The sequence below is a fragment of the Stegostoma tigrinum genome, chromosome 4 (assembly GCF_030684315.1).
Source record: "Stegostoma tigrinum isolate sSteTig4 chromosome 4, sSteTig4.hap1, whole genome shotgun sequence".
NCBI classification, from domain to species: Eukaryota; Metazoa; Chordata; class Chondrichthyes; order Orectolobiformes; family Stegostomatidae; genus Stegostoma; species Stegostoma tigrinum.
In genome coordinates, this window is record NC_081357.1 from 94440465 (window position 1) to 94464331 (window position 23867).

At 40.4% G+C, this 23867-nt stretch overlaps 2 protein-coding genes across 3 annotated transcripts in view; one reads left to right on the forward strand and one right to left on the reverse strand.

The window, feature by feature from the left end:
• Positions 1–277: 277 nt before the first annotated feature.
• Positions 278–10842, forward strand: c4h1orf131 (chromosome 4 C1orf131 homolog). The gene is made up of 7 exons (XM_048530411.2): positions 278–407; positions 1984–2366; positions 3227–3280; positions 4157–4252; positions 5013–5087; positions 5294–5334; positions 8938–10842. Exons 1-7 carry the CDS (start codon positions 350–352, stop codon positions 9059–9061), a joined length of 831 nt encoding a protein of 276 aa, XP_048386368.1. The 5' UTR covers positions 278–349; the 3' UTR covers positions 9062–10842.
• Positions 9913–23867, reverse strand: part of LOC125452239 (E3 ubiquitin-protein ligase TRIM9) — a 59484-nt gene continuing 45529 nt past the window's right edge. For both annotated transcript variants that reach the window (XM_048530410.2, XM_048530409.2), the window contains exons 8-10: positions 20433–20736; positions 19210–19372; positions 9913–17713 (exon numbers count right to left, since the gene is read on the reverse strand). In XM_048530410.2, the coding sequence (XP_048386367.2) occupies positions 17621–17713; positions 19210–19372; positions 20433–20736 (560 nt within the window). In that variant the 3' untranslated portion in view covers positions 9913–17620. The remainder of the gene's footprint in view (positions 17714–19209; positions 19373–20432; positions 20737–23867) is intronic.

The following is a 23867-nucleotide window of genomic DNA, read 5'->3' on the forward strand; positions in this document are numbered from 1 at the left end:
ACAGCCCGCCTCCTCATGCAACATCCGGGACCCAGTCCTACCCCTTCCGCGTTCTCAGCCCAGCTCCCTCACCGATCTCAGCCCCGCCCCTTATTCCAACAAATGGGCTCCACACCGGCCCTGCCCCTCATCGCGCTCACCCCCGCACCATCAGCCAACATCCGGGTACAGCGCTATCCTCACTCTATCGTCAGCCCAGCTCCACCCCTTTCCCATCCTCTCCGCCATTCACGCCAGCACCGCCCCCTCCACCGACCTGTGAAAACGTCAGCGGATGCGGGCGTCTGACGTAAGGGTGTAGTACGTTCGTTTGCTTCCAGGTTGTGTGTCATTCCGTTGGGTCGTTGCCATGGCTGAGGGTGAGGGCCTGTTGCTGGATGATTTTCTGAGCCAACTTTACCAGTGCGGTAAGTTATTGCGGTCCGTCACTGTGTAGGACAGAGAACAGAAGGGGAAAAGTCTCCCGCTCTCCCTTTCCGTCCTGTAGGCTCTAGCTCCACTTGAGGAAAGATGTGAAGGTGTTGAGGAGATTCCCTCGAATGGTCCCAGAGTGAAGGGGTTTTAATCAAGATTAGGCTGGAGAACCTCCAATTTTTGTTGGTGTAATGCTGATATCACTAGCAATACTGAGCCCCGTGCAACTGCTTAGCGGAACAGGAGTTCAAATGCCTACACGGTGGTCGGTGGAATTTAAACTGAGTTCATTAAAATTGGAATTTAAATGCCGGTCTCAGCAATGGTGACCAGGTATTGTCGTAAAATCTCGACTATTCTCACCTAGTCCAGCCCACGTGTGACTCCAGACTCAATAATACGATTGAGTCTGAAATGCTCTTTGAGATGTTGTATCAAACCTCGTCTGCAAGATGGGGCTCTTCACCTCTCCTTCAAGGACCGTTAGGACTTGGGAATAAATGTGGGAAAGAAAGGAGGAATAAACCCAAATTTTAGACTTATATCATAGGGCTGTACAAGAATTTGACAGGTTTTGATCAGGGAGAAAAGGAGTCGTAGAATCCCTACAGTGTGGAAACAGGCCCTTCGGCCCAACAAGTCCACCAAACCTCAGAGCATCCCACCCAGACGCATCCCACCCAGACACATCCCCCTAATCTACACATCCCTGAACACAATGGGCAATTTAGCATGGCCAGTCCACCTAACCCGCACATCTTTGGACTGTGGGAAGAAACCAGAGCATCCGGAGGAAACCCACACAGACACAAGGAGTATGTGTAAACTCCACACAGACAGTCACTCGAGGCTGGAATCGAACCCAGGTCCCTGGCACTGTGAGGCAGCAGTGCTAACCACTGAACCACCGTGCTGCCATGGAAGCACTGATTAGTTGATTGTAGAAGGATTGGGAGATGTGGCGAAGAACTTCTTTCTGTGGAAATGTTAATGTCCTGGAACTGTCAATGAGGCAAAGTTGATCACTGACTTCAGTATTGTATGGGCGCTTGAGAGAAATAAGCTTGCGGTGCTGAAGGGGACAGAACAGGATAATGGAATTGATTGGATTGCTTTAAAGAGAGGCTGTATGAACTGGAGTCAATATGTCAGATAGACTCCTTCTGTGCAGTAGTGACAGAATAATTCCATGGTTGCCCCTGCCCCTGCCATCAGCATGCTGGCAAGAGATCCTACACATCCACTGATGAGGACAGAAGGGATCTTAGTATAATAAATGCTCTGAAACTTGGCAAACTCATGGTGCAGCATTCTGTCAGTGTATGTGCTACGCTGAGTGTGGTAGTCTGGATTATGTAATCAAGTCTCTGGTGTGGGATTTCAGCTCATGAGCTTTTGACCAGGGTGTGTGTGTGTGTGTGTCTAGAGCTACCGTTGCTCTACAGCCAATTACTAAAGTACTTCAATGTCAGTACTTAATGACTTGTGAAACCTTTTCACTGTGCGCACAAGGAATTGCACAGCTATTTTGCTTCCAGTCTCTGACTGTATGTTTTAAATTAACTGTAGGAGAAGCTGCAGTGAGTGAAATAAAGAACAAAAGAGGAAAAGCAACATTGAAAGGAAGAAAACGCATGCACAATACGACTGAACAGCAAACGCATTGTTCAGAGGATCAGTCTGTGCCCTGCAGCTCTACGGTACCCAGAACAAGTGACTCGCTTGTAAAGAAAGCAGCAGACTCACTAAGCAGGACTCCAAAGTGTCTTGTCAAGTTGCATGCAGAGCTTCTCAATTCTGTAGGCACCTATGAGGTGCAGGCAAAAGCAAGTGGAGAAAAGGTCCTCAACAATGGCGTTGGCACCACTGGTGCAAAGAGGCCAGTAGAAGTCGTAACCTTTACTGGTCTTCGTAAGAGGAAGAAGGTTCCGCTGGTAACAGACAAAGACAAAGTAAGTGTCTGTGTCTGTTTAATTCTGATAACATGTCCCGTAAAAAATACTGTGTGAACCCCTCAGTTTCTGATCTAACTGAATTTCATTGGAAGCTTTGACAGTCATGTTAGAGATTTAAGTACTGTTGACTTATTCCTGTGTGATAGTTTATTTTCTGTCTCTGTCGAGCATGTTATTTCATTTCTGCCCTGTTCTTATTTCTACCTGCTTTAAGTGGTAAATCTACACCAGTACGAAAGAGGTTCTTTTGCCTGCACTCCTGGTTTTCAGGAGGAATCTGAGCAAGTCGGCTTGTTGACACTTGCCTAAATGTAGCCATGGTTTCCTCGAGTTTTGCATTTTCAGGTTGTTGGTTTTCTAACTGCATCACGGTCTGCACCCTGACCACTTGGCACTATACATCAAGACTTCTAAACCTGGAATTAGGTACAGTTGTTGTATTCCAGCCAATCATGCATTATTTCAGGCCTGTCTGATAAAATTCCTTGTATTTTAAATATTTAAGGTTTTCCAGCTGACAAATGAGGGAAAATAGATTTGTCACCTGGTAGACTGCCTCCTCCATTAGTGAAGGAGTGATTCCATGGATCATGTTTTGTCTTCAGTTATTCATCCAACCATGTTGGGAAGTAATTCATCTTGAGACTAAATAGTTGACATTGACTAAATTTATGGAGCCCACTAAATACCTCTGCTAACTTTCTCTTCCACTTTCACTCACTCCTCATTCCCTGTCGTCGTCATCTTCACTTTTTCTTTTACTAATGTAAAGATAACAAGCAATCAATACAAAAACTTAAAAGATAATGTTCTGTTTTGGTGCACTTAAATTTTATTTTAAATTTTCACACATGTAGATTGAGGAAGCTGATGAGCAGAGCAACTCAAAACAAGAATTTAATTTGGCGAGGGTAAGTCTTGCATCACGTTTAATTTAGAATATAGAATATTATTTTCTTCAGATATTCAGTGAAACTTTTCTGACATACCCCAACTGTTGTGTGCCCTCTGAAGTCTGATAACAGTCCACAGAACTAGATGACAACACCAACATTATTAACTTTTGTGTGAGCTGAGTGATGTAAATTAATTGTGGGCTGTCATGAGCTGTGTTCTTACCCTGGTATTGTAAATGGTAAAAACAACAGAAGTGAAATGAAGAGAATTTACTTTTACACAATGAGTTGTTGTAGTCTGGAATTCATTGCCTGAAAACGTAGCAGATTCAGTAATGACTTTAAAAGGGAATTTTACTGCAGGGCAACAGAGAAAGAACAGGGAAGTGGGACAAAGTGGATAGCTCTTTTGAACAACTGACATATTCCTGTATTTAAAGCCATAATGGTGCCCTTCTTTTCTTTGTGATTTGCAATGACTAAAAGAGAGATGAAAGGCTGAAGGCTGGTTTTGTAAAGTCTCCCTTGTCGCTGAACCAAGGATGCCGGTTCTGGGCCAGCCCTGTGATAGATTTGCTGCTCTCAACCATAGAGAGTTGCTGCAATTAGCTTACCTCTGTAGAATGTGTGGGGGGCAGGAAAAGTAAGTTTGAATATGCATTCACCCCGATCATTCACTTGGCTGGAAAATGTGCATGCAAATAGGGACGGCGTTATGCTCACTTGGATTTACACTCCATTGTAGACTGCTCCATGCAGGCTCACCTGAGAATGATGGCCATTTGGGAAAAACATAGCAGCACTTGAATACAAGTTGCTACCTTTCAGTAGTGACAACCACATTTAAAATAAAGAAACTGGAGGCTCATTTTGATGTCTTTTGCTTCACAGGCCCGTCTGGAAGTGCACAGATTTGGCATCATGGGTTACAGAAAAGAACAGCAAAGAGTGCTTGAACAAGAACGAGCTATTATGCTAGGTGCTCGAGTATGTTACATCACTTATACCTTGTGAATGGATATGTCTTAGCGATCTGGAGTTTTAAATATTGACACTTCAATATGCAGTCACTGCCTCGGAGTTTCTTAGTTTCTGAATTTAATATGTTCATATCAGCTCTTCAGGTTTTTATAATTTTAATCAAAACAGTGCAGAACTAGTGTGTGTCCTTTAACATGACATTCTGGCCTTTTCCTGAGGCTTCTTGACCCTGTTTTCTTGGTGCTTTGTCTTGGTGCTTTGGGACTGAAGGTTTGGGAAAAGCTGTATCGTAGTTGGCAGTTGAATCAGAAATTAAACAGCATTATTGCATCGTAATGACACTTTGAAGGAGGAAAACTTTTTCCCAGGTCTGTTGTTTAATAGGGTCCTAGGTATAATGAATTCATTTTTATTCCTGTGGTCTAGTACTTAGGATTAGGCACTTTCACCGCTGCAGCCCCAGTTCAAAGTCCAGTCAGGGAATTGGGACATATTGGGGAGGTGATGGCCTAGTAGTATTATTGCTAGGCTGTTAGTCCTGAGACCCTGCTAATGTGCTGGGGACCTGGATTTGAATCCTGCCATGGCAGATGGAATTTTATTCTGTTCTATAGGACATTCACATAATCCCCCGTGTTACAAATTCTCTCACAATATCATGTAAATGGTACATGTGGAAATGTGTACATTATAAATATTGTAATTCTTTGAATTTGAAAATCATAGCCTACAGTTTACAACTTTTTCAGTTTTGCTTCTCTTTCAGCCCCCAAAACGTGAATATATAAATTACAAAAGATACCAGGAAATGATGAAAGATAAAGCCACAGCAAAAAATACGGTAATTTTAGTGCTGTTTTAAATAAGGGCATATTTTCAACTGAGTGTCTTGATGCTCATCATGAGTCAGATACTGTCATTTGGCTTGTGACAATAAATTCAAAAAATAATTAGCATTATTTGATTTGCATAGTTTGATGGTTAAGAAACATCCGGTAACACATTTATTCACTTCAGTGTTTCTAAATCTTTCCTTTTTCACTTTAGAATGCAAAACCTGTACTTTCAAGGAAAAAGAAAGAAGAAAGGTAAGCTAGATGTGTTCCAGGCATATTGGAGGGTGTAATTTTGGTGCTGTTGTTTAAAAAAGTTACTTCAGTTCCATGGTTTTCTCCCAAAAAAGGGCTTATCAGTGTCTGACTCACTCCTATTTTCTGTCAGACAGTCCAACATCCTCTTAATGTCCATCTCATCTCGTCCAAGAGATTCATTTCTTGCTCCCTCAATTCTCACTATTCTCCTGACCACTCTACTTCTCTCCCTCACCCCGATGCTAAATGATGTGCTTTGACAAACCACTTCCTTCCAGCTAAATGTTTGGATGACTGACGGCATTGTAACATTGCCAACAATTACCTTCCCCACTTCCTAACTACAGTCAATGGCTGAACCAGATTGTTTACAATCTTAGCATCTAACTTGAACCTTATCTGAACTGTCAGTTCCATTCCCTCTTCGTTAGATGTGTATTTTTAAAATTTGTTTGTGTGATTAGAGCATGACTGATTTATTTATTTCCCATCCCCAAAAGTCCTAAAGGAGGTGGATTTAAGCCACCTTCTTGAACTGCTGCAGTCCATGGTATTCTATTAAGAAGGCAGTATCAAAGTTTTGAAGGAATGGTGATATAGTTCCAAGTCAGGATGATTTGTAATTTGGAGGAGAACCTGCAGGTCGAGGTGGTGTCTTGCACCGGTTGCCTTTGTTCCAAGTGGTAGAAGACACAGGTTTGGAAAGTGCTGTGAAGGAGCCTTGCAAATTGATGGAAAACACTACTGACATCACCAGTTGAGGAGGGGTTCAGTGTTTAAGTTGGTGGATGGGGTGCTGATCAAATAGATCGCTTTGCCCCCAAGAGACTTAGGGGCACTTATGCACAAAACACAGAAACCTAGCACACGGATGCAGCAGGTAACTGGGAAGTCTAATGGAATGTTGGCCCTTATTTCAATGGGGTTGGAGTACAATTTTTTGGAAGTCTTATTGCAACTGTACAAGGTGCTGATGAGACCACATCTAGAGTACTGTTTTCATTGCCCTTATTTAAGGAAAGAAGGCAATGGAGAAGATTCATTCGGATGATCCCAGTACGGAGGGATTGACTTATTACCATAGGTAACTTAAAATGAGAGGTGATCTCATTGAGATATGTGGGATTCTTAAGGGGCTTGACATAGTAAATGCTGAGAGGATGTTTCATGGGAAAGTCTAGGACCAGAGGGCATAATCTCAGAATTGAAGTGACAATTTAAGACTTAGATGAGGAGTAATTTCTTCTGTCAGAAGGTTGATTTTTTTTTTAAGTTCTTGCTGAGGAAAGCTGTGGGGCAGTGTCCTTACGTAAGTTTTAAGACTGAGATAGATAGATTCTTGGTTACTAGGGAAATTGAGGATTATGGGCAAAGGGCAGGAAAATGGATGTCAGTGTTGGATCAACTATGCTCCTGCTCAGTGAATCAGGCTTGAGGGGCCGAATGGCCTACTGTTCCTATTCTTCTGGCTCATGATAATTCAGTAATCTGAGTGTCGTAGAGCGACACTTGTCCAGTGAAGACTATTTTATCACATGCTTCAAATCTCTTCTGCTTGAGGCTGTAATGAGGTTGAGGAGCCAAGTAGTCTAAGCACAATCCAAACAGTGTCAGTTCAGTTTATTGCTGAGTAAGTGCTCACAATATGACTGTCAATTACACCTTCTATTACTTTGCTGAAGATAGCTGACTGATGGAATGGCAATATCATGGTTTGCGTTTGTCCTGCTTTCTATGTACAGGACGTATCCAGGCAATTTTCCACATTGTCTTGTAAGTGCTAAATTTGTAGCTGCGCTGAAACAGCTTGGCTATGGGTACAGCTGACTCTGGAGCAGAACTCCAGATGCGTTGTTGTTAGGACCTGAAGCTTTGCAATATCCAGTGCTTTCAGCTATATCTTGCTGCCAACTGTAGTGCATGAAATTGGCTGCAGCCTGGTACATGTGATGTTGGGGACGCCTGGAGGAGATTGAGATGAATCATCCACTCAATACTTCTGGAAAAACAATGGATGTGTCCTCAGAATTAAGATTCATCAGCTGAGGTCTAGGGATAAGTATTAATCAGATAGAGGCCTCTTTGCCTGTGTTTGACCTGATGCCATGAAACTTCATGGGGTTCAGAGTCCATGGGACTCTGTCTATTCCATCTCTTCTGTATACAGTAGAAAGGACACCCCTGGGGATGTGACAGTAGAGTCTGGGACATTAGCTATAGGTATGATTCAGTGAGTACGGCCTTCAGGCTGTTGCTGAACAAGTCTGCAAGACAGCTCTTCCAATTTTAGTACTGATCTCCAAATATTAGCAAAGATGACTTTGCAGGTGTGCCTTTGTTACTTCCCATATGGCTGGTCCATATATTTTTACTTTTAACTTTTTCAACAGAGCATTGATAGAACCAAGTGGTGTTCTCAGCATTTTCGGAGGGCAGTTAGGAGTCACCCATATAGCTGTGGACTGGAGTCATATGTACCCTTACTGGTTCAAGGCAATTGTGAGCCAGACGGGTTTTTACTCTCATCATTACTTAAACTGGCTTTTTATTTCAGGTTTATTAATTAATTGAATTTAAATTTCCCAGTTTCCAAGGTAGGTTTTGAACTTGCATTGCCAGAGTACAAGTCCAGGCATTTGGAGCAGTGGCATTAATTAGTACAGTAACATCACAACACCATTATCTCTAAGATGTCAGTGGATAGCAGAATTACATGTCTGTGCTGGCTTTTCATCTAATACTGGGAAAACACATCGCATTAGTTGGAGATAAGTGTGGAGCTGGAGGAACGCAGGCCAGGCAGCAGGAGAGGAGCAGGAAAGTTGATGTTTTGGGTCAGGACCCTTCAGAAGTCAGTTGCTGTTTGTTGGATCCTGCAATGTAAAAATTGATTGGCACATATCCTACACACAGTGATTGTAGTTAATGGTTGTAAAAAGACTTTTGGCATGTCTTCAACTCATGAAAAAGCACTATATAAATACAAGTGATTAATAATTTTGAATGCTTTATTTCTGCTTTGGTAACTTCTGCTCAGCCTGTTTGAAACTTAAATGATCACAACCCCTTTGGTGTCTTGACTAGCCTCCCATTCCATAAATGTAAGCTCACTCAAAACTCTTCTGCAATAAGACTTGTTCACCCACTACCTTTGTTCTCATTGACTTACATTGGTTCCTAGTGTTTTCCTTGTATCTGCCCCTCCTCATTCTCATTACTACTACCTAATAAAACCTCCATTCCTGACCACTGGTGACTATGCTTCAGCTTCCTAAACTGAATATTCTGGTATTCTCTTCCTACAACTCAGTCTTCCCATCTGTCTGTCCTCAAAATAAAATTTAACATCGTGATCAAATGGATGGCCCCCTTTCCTAATCTCTCCTCGTTTGGCTCAGCGCCCATTTTGTTTTTCCTTGCATTTCTGTGATGTGTCTTAGGATGCTTTTATACATTAAAGTCACTTTATAAATGAAAGTTGCTATTAATTCAAGATAATCAGCCATGGGACAATCCGCCAGTAAGCTTTGCTGGATCTAAGTGTCATCTTGTGCAAAGACATTAACCCCTCCAGAATTAACCTAGATTTGGTCTCTACAGGAGGAACAAGAAGTCTGAAATAATCCCAACTGGGCAGGTGGGAAGATTTAAAAATGGAGCACTGATCCTCAGTGACAGTGACATCAAGAGAATCAAAGACAAAGCCAAGTCGAAACATGTTTAAGCTCTGTACAATTTATGAAAGTTTTTTTAGTCCTAATGTAAAAGTTTATAATAATGCAATATTAAGATGTGTTCAATTGTCTTTATTCTTCCATGGGTTAGGGGCGACATTAGAAAAGCCAGCATTTGTTGCCGTCCCTAATTATCATTTAACTGAGTGGCTTGCTTAGCCATTTCATAGGGCAGTTAAGACTCAGCCACATTGCCGTGGTTCTGGACTCGCCAGTAGACTAGCCCAGGTAGGAACAGCAGATTTTCGTCCTTAAAGGACGTTAGTAAACTAGATGAGTTTCTCAACAATTGATAATAGTTGTATGATCATCATTACTGAGACTTGTTTTATATTTTAGATTTATTAATTGAACTTAAATTATACCTGCTGACATGATGGGATTTGAACCTCCTGCCCCTGATCATTAACCTGAAGCTTTGATTTACTTTCAGCACTGTTAGCTCTGTCATCATCTTTCCCTAAGTCTGTATATATTTTTTGCCTTGTCTGATTGCAGGTATACCTCTTCAATGAATTTGTGATTAAATACCAAAGTTGCTACATTTTTGATTTTAACTTTTGTTTCACCTCTGGTAAATATGATCAAGCCCCTTTCAGCTCAGACAGGTTTTGAATGAGCTTTGCTTTTGGAAACAGCATAAAAATTGAAAAGAATTATAGTATAAGGAAATCTTATTCACAATATAAGTTAATCACATCATCCAACTGGAGTCCGATTACCACAATCCTTAAGCCTAAAACGTTGCCTATTCTTTAGGGGATGTAGTTTCTTCAGGTGGTTGCTTGAGGAATTGGAGTCTTGATTTAAACACTTCCTGCAATCTGTTGGATACTGCAGTGCAGGAAAGAATCTCAAATGAATTTTGTAATGTAAATTGTAACAACCAGATTTATTCAAATAACATTTACATTGACTACACAACACCATTTCTGGCACATCACAATTTATGAACATGCAACTTATAAATACACAGGACAGACATTCAGTACTTATGCAATACCAAGTTTGAGAGCAGTGAGCAGACAATAATAATACCAAGTATAAAACACAAAATACCAAAATTATCCAGCACACACAAAAAAGTTTGAGTTCTGAGGAAATAGCCACTAGTCACACAGAATCCAATCAGCGGACCAGCCGCAGAAGTTCCTGATGACTGGATTTACATTTAAGGGGATTTCAATGTAGTAGTCAGAACCATTAGTCGGGACAGCTCCTCGGTTTTGAGCTTCAGTATGACCTGGATAATTCCCAAGTTGATGAGGACAAAATATAAAACTTAATACAGTAAAGTAATTAAAAAATAAAAACAAATATTGTGCCCAGTTTTAGGAATTTCCATTTGTGCCAGGGCAGAGTATTTCATGAATTTACCAGTGTGCTCAGGTGTTATTTGCACAAGAGGCTTTTGCACCAATGACTGCAAATTAATTCTGTAACTACACACCCTGGTTTCCAAGACGGAGGTGAAAATTAACTTGCACAAAACTAATTGTTTTCATGAGTATTTTGTTTAAAATACACCCCAATTCAGAAATGGTTAAAAGTAAGTTGAATGTGAGTGTGCTTAACTTACTGACCATTTTAATAAATGAAATATGGAAATAGTACATCCATATAGTTGATTGTGAGAAGCATTTGTATGTACTGGTCGATGACTCTTTCACAGCCACTGTGCTTATCAACTCCCAGTTTGAGAGAAAAGTATAAACTTTTGTCAAAATGGGCCGAATTAAATCATCTAATAAATGTAATTCTGAAAAGTAAATGACTTGAAGTAGCTGCAGTGTATGGGGCATGGGATTATGGGTAATGAATATCAAACATTTGAGTTAAGAACACAATCTAGTACTTCTAAGAAAGATTTGCACCTTTTAAGAATCTTCAAGGTCACTGTGTTTACATTGGCAACAAAGATTACTTATTTGTTACTTCTTGAGGAACATTTGGAATTACTTCAAATGAAGCATGTGGTGAGTTTCAGCAAAACATCTGTGCAAGTTCTGCATTCAGCAGATAAATTGCTGTGCCAGTTGGAAAATTTCTGAAGGATTTTACTGCATCCCGTCTTATACAGAATGCAGTGATTTTGAGGGTTTTTTTAAAACCAACATTTCTAAATATGGTTGTGTCGTGTAGTTTTAACACTTGTAGTTCTCTTTTTGCTCAAGGCCAATACGCAAAACCAGGGAAAAGTTGCCAGCAATTCCACTGAATCTGAAACCTGATACTGTTCAAACTTGTAATGAATAGATATTTTCTGATTCTGTGATTAGCTTGCTATCAAACATAGCTTAAAAATGGAAACATCTCACCAAACATACATTAGTAATCAGCACATATAAATGTTAAATTAAACATACTCCTTTCCAAAATCTGAAATTTTAATCAAGTAACAACAACTAACCAGCTAACAATCAAATGCTTAAGGTGCACATCAAAAAAAGAGAAAATGACAAGTGATGAAAGTTCAGAGTCAAATTTGTTAATATAATTTCTGAACTTTCACTCATGAGAATGCATTTGAATAAAATTGAAATATCCTCTTCAATTCATTTTGAGCCATTGCCAGAACTGTGATTGAAAAGAATCAAATTAATTAAAACTTTAAAAATTTGAAGATCCCAGATGTATTTGTTTAAAACTGCAACACTGTCATACAAACAGTTTTTACAATTTTTATAATTTGAGTTTATTAAATTATATAGTAAACTTTCAGAAGTGCGTACTTATCGCCATTATAAAGGCTAGCAGTGGTTCAGCTCGTAAACAATGTCACTGTACCTGTTAGTGCTGTTTATTGTGCTGCATAGTGCACTTTTTTTTTAAAACAGTTAATATTGATTAAAAATAGTCATAAATACTAAAATGGTCCACTCATAATTTATAACAATACATTCAAAACAGATTGTTACAAAATAACTTGTAATATTAAAAACTTGACCATTTACCTGTTTAAAAATCTAATTTTATGTACTCTGCAACAAACAGTTAGCAGCCCTGCTTTTAGGAAATTGCATTTAAAATACCATAGGTTTACAGGTAATGAATGCACCGTGTGAAAAATGAAATTTAAATCCCTACCATCTTGTGATTCCAGCATTATTTTGCATTCACATTCTCAGAGATTTATTTTAAGTAAGTGGTAAAGTTTCTCATGAGAAGCCACTGTCAAATGCTTTGGATTGCTAGCCCATCACAACTGTTCTTAAGTAACTGATAACTTTGTTGCAGCCAGTTGGAAATCACATTTTAACCTTGTCACAAGCTTTATTTTTAAAAATAGCTTAACAAAAAAAAACTTCAAAAGGGAAGATTCAAATAACAATTGGAGAGAATTGCCCTGATGTTTAACTGATTCATTTCACATCAATTTATCACATATTCTCAATTTCAATACATTCCAAAAGTGTGGTCAAAATGTCAGGGAAATTATATAAAAGGGTTAAGGACATTACAGGAATTTAGTTATTCAAGTTATGGAATTGTAGAACAGCAAAGTATATTCTGCCCATCGCTCCAGTGCCAATTCCTTCACCATTTATATCCACACCTTTCATATTTTTAAATTTTGACACATTCCCATTAAAATTTTTCTGGTTTCTGCTTCCACCATCAAGTCCGATAGGACATTCCTTGTTCTCTCAACTTTCTGCATAAAGAAATTTCTCCTATCATTTTTTTAGCCTCTGGTTACCTACTCAGACCACAGAAATTATTTTTACTGTTAACTTTAGCATAGCCTTTCATAATTATAAATTCCTCTCAGTTCTCCTCTTAAATTTATTTTCTAATAAAAATAAAATCTTATACATTCCTGTTACCCAATACCTCCCATCCCTGCTATGATCCTAGTTAATCTTTAAAGGCACCAAAACTGGATGCAATATTCCAGCTGTTGCCTAAACAGTGATTTGGATAAGATTAATACCACCCTTTGTTTTTGTTACTCCATAATCCTTATTTATAAAAACTAGGATGTTGTATTCAGCTGTATGAAGCGGTTTTTCAGCTTTATCTTGGCAAATACTTATACTTCGATCTATGCCTAAAACAGATGACCTGCAATTTATCGCATTGCTGCTTGTGGGAACTTGCTGTGCATAAACTAGCTACCATATTTTCTTCATTACAACAGCAAGAGCAATTCAAAAACAATTGCTTGAAGTGCTTTGGGAAGGCTAGAGGTCATGAAAAGTGCTACATATTTTCAGCTTGGTCTCCGATGTTTGAAGAACGGAATGACTTCTTCAAACTGCAGATGCCTTCATGAACTGTAAAAGTGTTTTTACAGGATACAATGTCTCTAATAATTATGATATTCACCATTGAGATGTCATTGAATTAAAGGGCACAATAACTATACTCCATAATTTAAGAAATTTCAGAACATTGGATTGAGAATGTTCTCCCATTCGACGATGAAATCAGCCCAATATGATTCTTCATTCCATTGTTCATACACCGAAGAAGACTTCCAATAAGGCTGTTAAGGAAAAGGGGGATGACTGCAGCTAATGGGATAAATCAGCCCAGGGGTTCATGCTTGCTCAGTCCAAATATGTGTACAGCTACATTTGTAGAGCAACTAGCGAGGTACCTGTTACTACCTGGAGTCCAGATTGCAGAGGCCACAAGTTCCACTTGTAAGTGACCAGTGAATTTGAGGGAAACTTTGGAACAGCACAGACTCGTGAAAGGGACACCACAGTGTTGGGGAGGGGTGGGAACTTGATGTGAATAATATCACTATGGATATTCCCCCATTTCATATCACAGGGCTCATCAGTGGAGGCCTTGTGAAATGCCCAGAGCACACCCAATATCTGGGGGAAGGATCCTGATCTAAGAATGCTCATGTTCAATAATTATGTTGTCAGAAATTTGGCTGATTCTAAGTACAGAAATTCACCCAATAAACCTTCTTGCTGGGAAGAAAAATTAAATAGTTGCTGCTCAATTCTAGGATGTTCATGAACTTCTACTGCTTGAGCCAAGTGACCCTTCATCTTTCTACTCTGATCCTCAAACTATCCTCGGGATCGGAAGAATAATTTGTTTCAGGTGGAATAAGAAAAGCTACCCTTTTTATGTAAAACAATAGAAAGGACTGTTCCTATCAAATGAAACAACATAACAGTGATACAGAGCAGGAGGTCTAGGCCATTATTAAAGAAATTCCATACCCTAAGAAGTGATGCTTTGCAGTAAGACAAAGCTCAGATCAATTACACATCAGAGTATTCTACTTTTAATCCGAAATGCCATCGTGACTACTGTTCAGGGCACTCCTCAGGATCAATTTTAGTTGGTTGAATAAGAAGATTTGCATTTATATCACATCTTAGCACAAATCATAACATTTAATTATAATTGAATTACAGTGGTTGGTAAACAGTAGCCACCTCGTATGGCAAGATCCCACAAAAATGTGATTAAATCAATGATTGACCAATCATTCTATTCTTTTACTTGTTTCATGAGGAATGTTGAGTGTGGACTTCCCTGCCATGGGGTCATAATTTCATCAAAAATATGGCACTTCCAACAGCTTTAGACTGGAATGTCAGCCTGGGTTATCTGCTCAACACTGGGATTGAATTTACAATTTAGTAAAGGTAGCTCATTGTGCAAGCTAGCAGCCTCATTCAACAGCTCTTCATCAATTAATAAGCAGAATTGCTTCAATAAGAAGAATATACACTTCAATCTTTTAGCTCAAAGCTATTAATAAATTGATTTACAAGGTGCAGTCTGTTGGCATCATAAAGATTAAAGTGCAGCATTTCTGTTTTCAATAAAATAGCCAATCAAATCATGTCAGAAGAATTCTGCAGTTTGACTCACAAGGATTAGGAATTAACACTGTCCATCAAAGGTATGACATTTCCCACATGTAAAGATGTCTCTTAAGTATAGGATCCTCTAAACACATACAAAACTTCAAAGGTAAGGCAGTTATCTGGTTATCAAGCCCAAAGACTTGGACTTCCCCCAAGGTGTAGCTGCATCTTCTGGCAAAGGAAGAATTGGTAAGACCTTGGTGGGTGGCGGGGGGAAGGCATCTGTGCACACCTCTATGTGGTGTGTGTGTCTGGCTGGGGGATGCTGGTCAAGGAACGGTACACGTCACAAAGATTTCCTAATCTCCTGCCTCAACTTTTGCATGTGTCTGCCTGCTCTTTCTCCAGATTCTCCATTGATCTCTTGCAGGATATGGTGAGGGTCTTTGTGGAGATTCTGCCCCTCAGCCTTTTAGAGTGCAGACCTATTGTAAAATAAGACTGGTAATGCTAATGCTTTGGTGTCATTGGCTATTACTACTACTTATTGTTATTACTACACAAAGGTCTGATGATCATCTTGGTGAATTATGTTAAATATAAAATTTTAAAATGCTATCTAAAACTTTTGTCTAAGTTTTGAACATCACTAAAATAAAGAGCGCCGAAGTGCATAATCAAGGAAACATTGGCAAATTTTGTTCAACTATACATGCAAAGCAACAGCCTTCCACAGCACTTTAAACACTTTGTGTGTCTGCCACCACCATCAATTTACCTTTCAAAGCATACTAGATTAGCAAAACAGACACTATCACAAAACAGACCTATTAAATTTACAACCTTCAACATTTAGTTTACATCGTACAGATTTGCAAGTGTTTGCTTGCATACTGTTTTGCGTAAATTTTCTTCCTGTATTGTAAATACTTCATGTATTAAACTGAAAAAGAAACAAGTGCACTAATGTAGATGCCAGAATGTTTCAATATTTTAATTTTAAATTTGATAAAGATCTTTTTGATCATTCTTGGATCAAGAGAGGATAGAGATAGGCTAAGGTTTTTGGTAATTGTGTTCTGCAGTTAGTCATGAGAAAATGCTCAGCAGCAGCACAAGTCAATTTTCTCTTTTGCATGTCCCTCTTTAACCCATTCAGCTGCATCAGATCAATATCTTCCACAATGGAAATATTAACGAAGGGCTCTTGTGGGGCACTGGTAGTGGCAATTCTTCCAAACTAGGAGATCTGGCTTCAAGTCTCACCTACTCCAGAGGTGTATAATAACATTTTTGAATATGTTGATTAAGTAAATATATGAAAATACTTACACTGGCTAATTCCAAGGCAAAGAAGGAAATAGTTCTTCAATAATTAGATAAATGAATAAAGATCAATGACTGTCAGTCAAGACTAGAATGAATTTAATTTAATTTGTTAATTTAAACTGCATTCATCTCTGTACTGGTAAATGTTGAAATAACTATCTCATGGTTTACATGGGAGAGGTGCAGACTATTTATCTTTAGAAACATAATCCTGCGAACAAAATCACAATATTTTAAAATATTACCATTGTACTGGAGATAATGAGAAAATAACTTTTTTGATTATTTATTGTTCCTAATCATTAAATGAAAATTTGGAGAAGCACATCACGAACTGCCTGCTGAAATTAAAACTTTACTCCAAACAGTTCTGGAAAACATAATTTCTGATTATTCCACAACTGTCCCATCTCCCCATGGGACTGGGGAGTCACTGGGACATCATTAGCTGCTATGAATTAACTATGTACAGATGCATTCAGCAAATCCCAGATGCATTGCTTGTTATGACAAACTGATTAACCATCTGCTTCTTGGCCAATGGGCAGCATGCCAGGACACTGCCATTTTACAGAATGACAGGACTTCCCAGAGGCTCTCCATCCCTATTCAGGATTAAATCATAAATATCAACAATTCTTTAAAATGTGAAGAATGTTTGCCACAGAGTACAGCTTGTGACAAGAGACTGCATAGTGAGTGTTTTTAACATGACTAACATATAGCTGTTGAGCTACAGCTACCACATGGTTTTGGTTGACCAGAAGACTCTCCTGCTGTTGCTGCTTGGCAAAGACATATGGAAGGATTTGCAGTTTAACAATTAATACCAGGACAAATGTTAGTGTCTCAGGCTTGTCCATTATCTAAATATTTGTGATTTATTTTGTTCAGCATTTGTCAATTGTCAGTGAGGAAAACAGGTTCCAGGGAAGCAGATTTTGAGGAATGAGGAAAATTAATATAAACAATGTCTCTTACTGCTAAAAGGAAGTTTAATTCCCTTTCACAGATGAAGATTTCATCCAAACACATCAAACTGTTTTTATGTGGTACACCTAAAAGTTAACATTATGATCTCAAAATCTGAGGTACATTTTTTATAAAAAGGTAACAGTTAAGAGGTTGCTGCTTAACTGCTATCTACAAAGTGAAACTGGAGTTTCTGTTTGTTTATAATTCCCTCAACTTTGCTAACACAAACATTGGCATCCATTTGACTAAGGAGTGTTAGTAGTGAAAATATTTTTGAATTTTACATTAATGCAAGATGTTCTTTTGTGTCTTGTTATGTTTGTGTAATGTAACTGAGGTTTAGTTGCAACTGCAAAAATTATAGTTCTTTTAAGGTTTCCTAATTGATTTGCTATGTATGGGATCAGGAGTTTCAGAACAAACGTAATATACTTGGATAGTTTGCCACTGTGTTGGTAGTCAATACATAGACTTGCTGTTGGGGCTACTGGATGACAAGGATTTTCCTTGTTTGATATGATTTGGAACTTCCAGTCCTGTATGAAGAGTTACCTGTCAGAAGAAAAACAAATATTAAACCTTGAGGCCAGTAAATGTTGAAGGGTAAGTCACATGAAGTTTCTTTTTACGAACAAGTTATTCCTATCCTGACAATAGAGTCTCTCCATATTTATGTCCTTTCATTTTCAGGTTCTCTGTGCTCTGGTGTTTCTTCATAAATAAGGTTAGTAGATTAAGAGGAGCTTTATAGGACTAGCACCCAAGATTCTGGCCTATAATTTTCATGTTGCTCCCTCTATTTCACGTGTTCAATGGCAGGAACAGAGTGCAGATCTATTGCAATTCAAAATGGGTGAATGGAGTTCACTCAGTGACAGTGTGACCATCACATCATCCAACATAGTCGTGACACTGCCTCTCTGAGTAAAGGTTTCTTCTTACACTGTTTAACTGCTTCAGCAAAGGTTCAGCCATAGGAACACAAGGGAAACTTGAAATCCTGTTTCTGGGCTGCTTCTGCCCTAATTGGCAGTCAGTGACATGGAAAGTGCCAGATGCTACAGGCCTCCAGTGGTAGTGCCAACAATGTCAGGACAATCTGGACGCACAAGCTCCATCCAGTTGGTGAGAGACAAACAGGTCCCGAGCTGACTCCCCCAGCCCGGACTTGAAGGCTAGGCTGATGTTCCAGGTCTGCAGCTATGCCCTGGCACCTGAAGGAAGAGAAAGATGGTCTTGGCCCGCATGGCAGTGTTGTACTGGCATGGAGGTCTTCTCTCAATCTTCAGCATGCAGGTATTGCAGTGGCCCAGCAGGCGAGCTTGGCCGGGCATGGCGGTCTCACCCCAGCTGTGTCTTCAGGGTATTCCATTGTTCCTCAACTGGCTTTCCCCAAGCCCAGGAGGTATTAACTGAACTGTGATGAATTTTGTCTTAATTTTACTTTTTTTATTATTATGTATGACTTCTGTCATTGATGTAGGCTATGCGGTGGTGTGACTTATAAAACCTTTCACTGTTTTATTCAAGTAAAAGTACACACAGCAATAAATTTCCGTTATATTCTACTCTTGGAATGCACTGACTTGCTGTAAAGCTCTTTCTTTTCATGGGTTCCCAGAGGTCGCGTATAAAACATAAAACGATACTGCTATTTGTGTGCATACACATTAAATCTCAATGCTGGCATGCTGTGGTATTGGATTAAAGATTCAATCACCAATGAGGCAACCACACTAAGAAAACCCTATTCTCAAGCCCCTTGTATACAGAATTCAAACAGGACAGACTGACAAATAAAAGACTGATGCTATAATTGGACCAAGTTACAATGATATTAAGACCTGTACTGTGCGGGTTGGAGAACTGCATATCATCCAAGAATTGTCATCAGGGAAATCTAGGATTAACTTGCCTGGACTTAGATGCCACAGGACACCAATGAATCACTGGTGTGACCCAGCAGACGATATATCATTATGGGTATCTACCTTCTCACATTAAGAGAGTCTAATGAAGACACATCTTTTATCATGGTCCAATCTTACCTGAACATTCCTATTAATGCTGATAGCAGGCACAAAGATGCCTTCCAAATTTTCAAAGGCTACAGGGCCTTGCTGAACATTGTTGATGTGAAATGAAAGGATATGCTTGCTTAGGTCCAGGAGAACACCGACTGTTGTACCTTTACAAATCCCACCTTCTGTCCTAGAAAATGTGAAAATAAACTGTATTGAAACTAACATTACTGTTTCCATTTATTTAAACAAATTTCTTGTCTGATAGTTCCATTAATACACTGTATTGATATTACAGCGTCACAAAACTGGTAGAAATGTTTTAAATAAGCCAGTTAAAATAAAAGACAAATGCTGTACCAGTCAAGGATTCTCACGCTGGTGTTTACAAGGTTCTAAGGGGTCAGCCACAAATAACTTTCTAGCTGACACTACCCTCACCCCAGCAGCCCTTCTGATCACTAACTGGCAGAGATACCCTTTAAACTCTTAGCAAGAAAACAGCTCAAGGCAGCCATTAAGGATTGAAAACACACTGCCTCATGTCAACTTGTTACGGTGTGATTTATATGAGATCCCACACAGTCAGTACTCAGGTTACCCTCAGTGCAGCAGCGCCATGTGAACAGACATGCACAAGTAGTCAGAACCTTACACGGTCTAAGGTGGAGTTGGGTGGGTGAGAACAACTATGTTAAATATGACAATGTGGACATGGATATGCTGAGTAAAGTGCTGACCCAGCCTCACTGTAGCTATGTTTCTGATAAAAGGGCTGGTGTCATTTAGTGGCTGTAATACTGGACTAGCAATTCAGAGAATCTGAACGCATGTTCCAACATAGTAACCTGTGAAATTGAATTTAATGAAGCTGATAATTTGTGTTGTGTCACCAGGAACAGAAAACGGCAACATGGCCACTAAATTATTCTAAAAAACAACACTAACTAGTTTATTAGTTCAGTCAGGGAAGGAATACTGCTATTGTTATTAATCTGGTCTACATAGCTCCAGGTCCACCATGAAGCTGATTCTTAATGCCCTCAAGGCAGCAATAGCTGAGCACATCCCAAGAATGAATAATTAACAATTTCCAGAGAAAGTTGTTTGTCTTATTCATTTAATAATTTAGTCATTAAATTACTGCAGTTGTTACACTTCCTTTCTCACACCTGAAAGTGGTAATTATCGGGGAAGTTTAGTTATTTAAGATTTTGAAAGTTTTGCAAGTTAGAAAATGAAACACTTACCTATTTGTGTGGGAATTGCCATGCATAAACCAACTGCGGTTGTTGTCGACATACATGGCCCATGCCTTATCATCCTTGCCTAGCATCATATCTTTTACTAAATTAATTCTTGCCACTCCAAAGGCAGGGTCAGGGTGGTTGTCATAACGATCAATAGACAGTTCCCAGTAATGGATTCCTTTGGAGAATGCAACAGATCCTAGCACAACACGATCATCGTAGCTATTACACGTAACAGTCAGGTTATCATTAGACAGAAGGATATCCGGATGGGCAGAGGTGGGATCAAAGGTGAACCAAGCCACTGAAATGGAATAACAGAACAGCAATTTCAGAATAATAAGAAATATATCCCATCCCCCTGCATCCGTTCCTCCATCTCAGGCCCCCTCTCCTGAGAAATTATTCGGGATTGTTGGTTTTCTTCTATTTCTACATCAGGTGGCCAATATGCATTTAGGCCTAGCCAGTGAGCATGGCGTGCTGATCTACAAGGCTTGGTGAGGGGATTGACAGCCAGCATAACCAAACTCTGAGGAAGTGTCACCAGACCCAAAATGTTAGCTCTGTTTTTTTCCTTCACAGGTGCTGCCAGATCTGCTGAGCTTTTCCAGCAATTTTGTTTTTGTAGCCAAACTCTAAATTGATGTCCAGGCATCTAGACTTCGTAGGAGAGCAGGAGAGGAATGGCTACTGATTAAAGTCTTCTCTGGCACAGGAATATCAAGGTCAGCTGTAGCACCCAAACTAATCAGTCAAAAAGTCCAAATTCTAACCTTCTAACCAGTAGACTTAGAGCTCCACTGGGAGATACTTTACTCACAATTCAATGAAGGATCTAATAGAACATTCCTTTGATTATCCTTTGAATACATCTGCCTGCCTGTAAAGGTTGTATATGAAATGAGTTGGGCAGTTTCAACCTATCATCCATGCCCTCTCCAACACAAAATTGTCCCACAATTCTGTTCAAATGAGCAAATTCAGTCACAGAGGTCATCTGAGAAAAGAAAGTCCCTTTCACTAATTAGGGGCAGTTTCCTGATGTGAAGTCTAAGCCATGCTGTGATTGCAGGACAAAAGCAGTTTTATTTGTTTCATTTTGTTTCAATGTTTAGCTATGCTTTCACTGACTTCCATTGCTCAATCAAATTGAAAATAAGTGGCTGAAATTGAATAAGATTCCAAATTCTTATCCTACATCATAAAATGTTGAAATGCTCAACACATTGGACAGCCACGACTGGAGAGAGAAACTGAGTCAGCATTTCAGACCAATGACCTTCTGTTAGAAATGGATGAAATGTAACAGGTTCAAGCATATACAGGGGTTGGAAAGGAAGGAAGACAGAAAGAAGGAAGCGGAGAGCATGTGATAAAGTAAAGGCAGGAAAGATTAATTCACAAAAGGTTTAATAAAGTAATTAAGGCAAAGCTGATGGTAATGAGACAAATAAAGAAACAGAAAAAGGAGTAAGTGGGTAAAAACAAGATTAGTGCTATCAACCGCCACTGATTATATAAATCAGGGCTAAATGTTATCATCTAAAATTGTTTCAATCAATTCTGAGGCCTGATGGCCTAATCAAAACAGTGTGCTGCTCCAAAAACTTATGTGCAGAATCATGAAAAGGAGACTGAGGACAGAGGTCAGAATAGGTTGGGGTGGGGAATTAAAATGCCAGGAATCTGAAATTTTAGGGTCATACTTGCAGACTGAATGGAGCTGATATACACCTGCATTCTCCATGCAGATGGCCCAAAGGCCCTCCACTTCTTCCTGTACCGCAGGCCCAACCAGTCCCCCTCCACCGACACCCTCATCTGCCTAGCCGAACTAGTCTTCACTCTCAAAAAATTCTCTTTCCATTCCTCCCACTTCCTACAGACAAAGGGGGTGGCCATGGGTACCCGCATGGGCCCAATCTATGCCTGCCTCTTTGTAGGTTACTTGGAACAATCCCTCTTCCGTACCCACACTGGCCCTAAACCCCACCTCTTCCTCTGTTACATTGATGACTGTATTGGCGCCACCTTGTGCTCCCATGAAGAGCTCGAACAGTTCATCCACTTCACCAACATTTTCCACCCAACCTCAAGTTCACCTGGGCCATCTCCAACACATCCCTCACCTTCCTGGACCTCTCTGTCTCCATCTCGGGCAACCACGTAGAAGCCGATATCCATTTCAAGCCCATCAACTCCCACAGCTACCTAGAATACACCTCCTCCCACCTACCTTCCCGCAAAAATTCCATACTCTATTCCCAATTCCTTTGCCTCCACCACATCTGCTCCCAGGATGAGGCATTCCACTCCCGTATATCTCAGATGTCCTCGTTTCCTAAGGACCGCAACTTCCCCCCGCAGTGGTCAAGAGTGCCCTCAACCGTGTCTCCTGCATTTCCTGCAACTCATCCCTCACACTCCGTCCCCGCAATAACCGCCAAAAGAGAATCCCCGTCATCCTCACATACCACCCCACCAACCTCCGGATGCAACGCATCATCCTCCGACACTTCCGCCATCTGCAATCCGACCCCCCCACCAAAGACATTTTTCCATCTCCACCCTTGTCTGCTTTCCGGAGGGACCACTCTCTCCATGACTCCCTTGTCTGCTCCACACTCCCCTCCAACTCCACCACACCCGGCAGTTTCCCTTGCAACCGCAGGAAGTGCTACACTTGCGCCTACCCCTCCTCCCTCACCCCATCCCAGAGCCCAATAAGACCTTCAACATCAAGTAGATGTTCACCTCCATATCTGCCGATGTCGTATACTGCATCCGCTGTACCCGTTGTGACTTCCTCTACATCGGAGAAACCAAGCGGAGGCTTGGAGACCGCTTTGCAGAGCACCTAAACTCGGTTTTCAATAAACAACTGCACCTCCCAGTCACGAACCACTTCAACTCCCTCTCTCATTCCTTAGATGACATGTCCATCCTGGGTCTTCTGCAGTGCCACAATGATGCCACCTGAAGGTTGCAGGAACTGCAACCCATATTCCACTTGGGAACCCTGTAGCCCAATGGTATCAATGTGGACTTCACAAGCTTCAAAATCTCCCCTCCCCCCACCGCATCCCAAAACCAGCCCAGCTCGTCCCCCCGCCTTCCTAACCTGTTCTTCCTCTCACCTATCCCCTCCTCCCACCTCAAGCTGCACCTCCATTTCCGACCTACTAACCTCATCCCGCCCCCTTGACCTGTTCGTCCTCCCCGGGCTGACCTATCCCCTCCCTATCTCCCCACCTACAATCACCTCTACTGGCACCATTCCCGCCCCTTTAACTTGTCTGTCTCCTCTTCATCTATCTTCTCCTCTATCCATCTTTGATCCTCACCCCCCTCTCTCCCTATTTATTTCTGAGCCCTCTCCCCATCCCCCTCTCTGATGAAGGGTCTAGGCCTGAAATGTCAGCTTTTGAGCTC

Bases quoted from the DNA above. Each gene is read 5' to 3' on its own strand.
- c4h1orf131 (XM_048530411.2), top strand. From the start codon at position 350: ATGGCTGAGGGTGAGGGCCTGTTGCTGGATGATTTTCTGAGCCAACTT. The intron at 408-1,983 runs GTAAGTTATTGC...AATTAACTGTAG, and splicing joins GAGCCAACTTTACCAGTGCG to GAGAAGCTGCAGTGAGTGAA. The intron at 2,367-3,226 runs GTAAGTGTCTGT...TCACACATGTAG, and splicing joins TGGTAACAGACAAAGACAAA to ATTGAGGAAGCTGATGAGCA.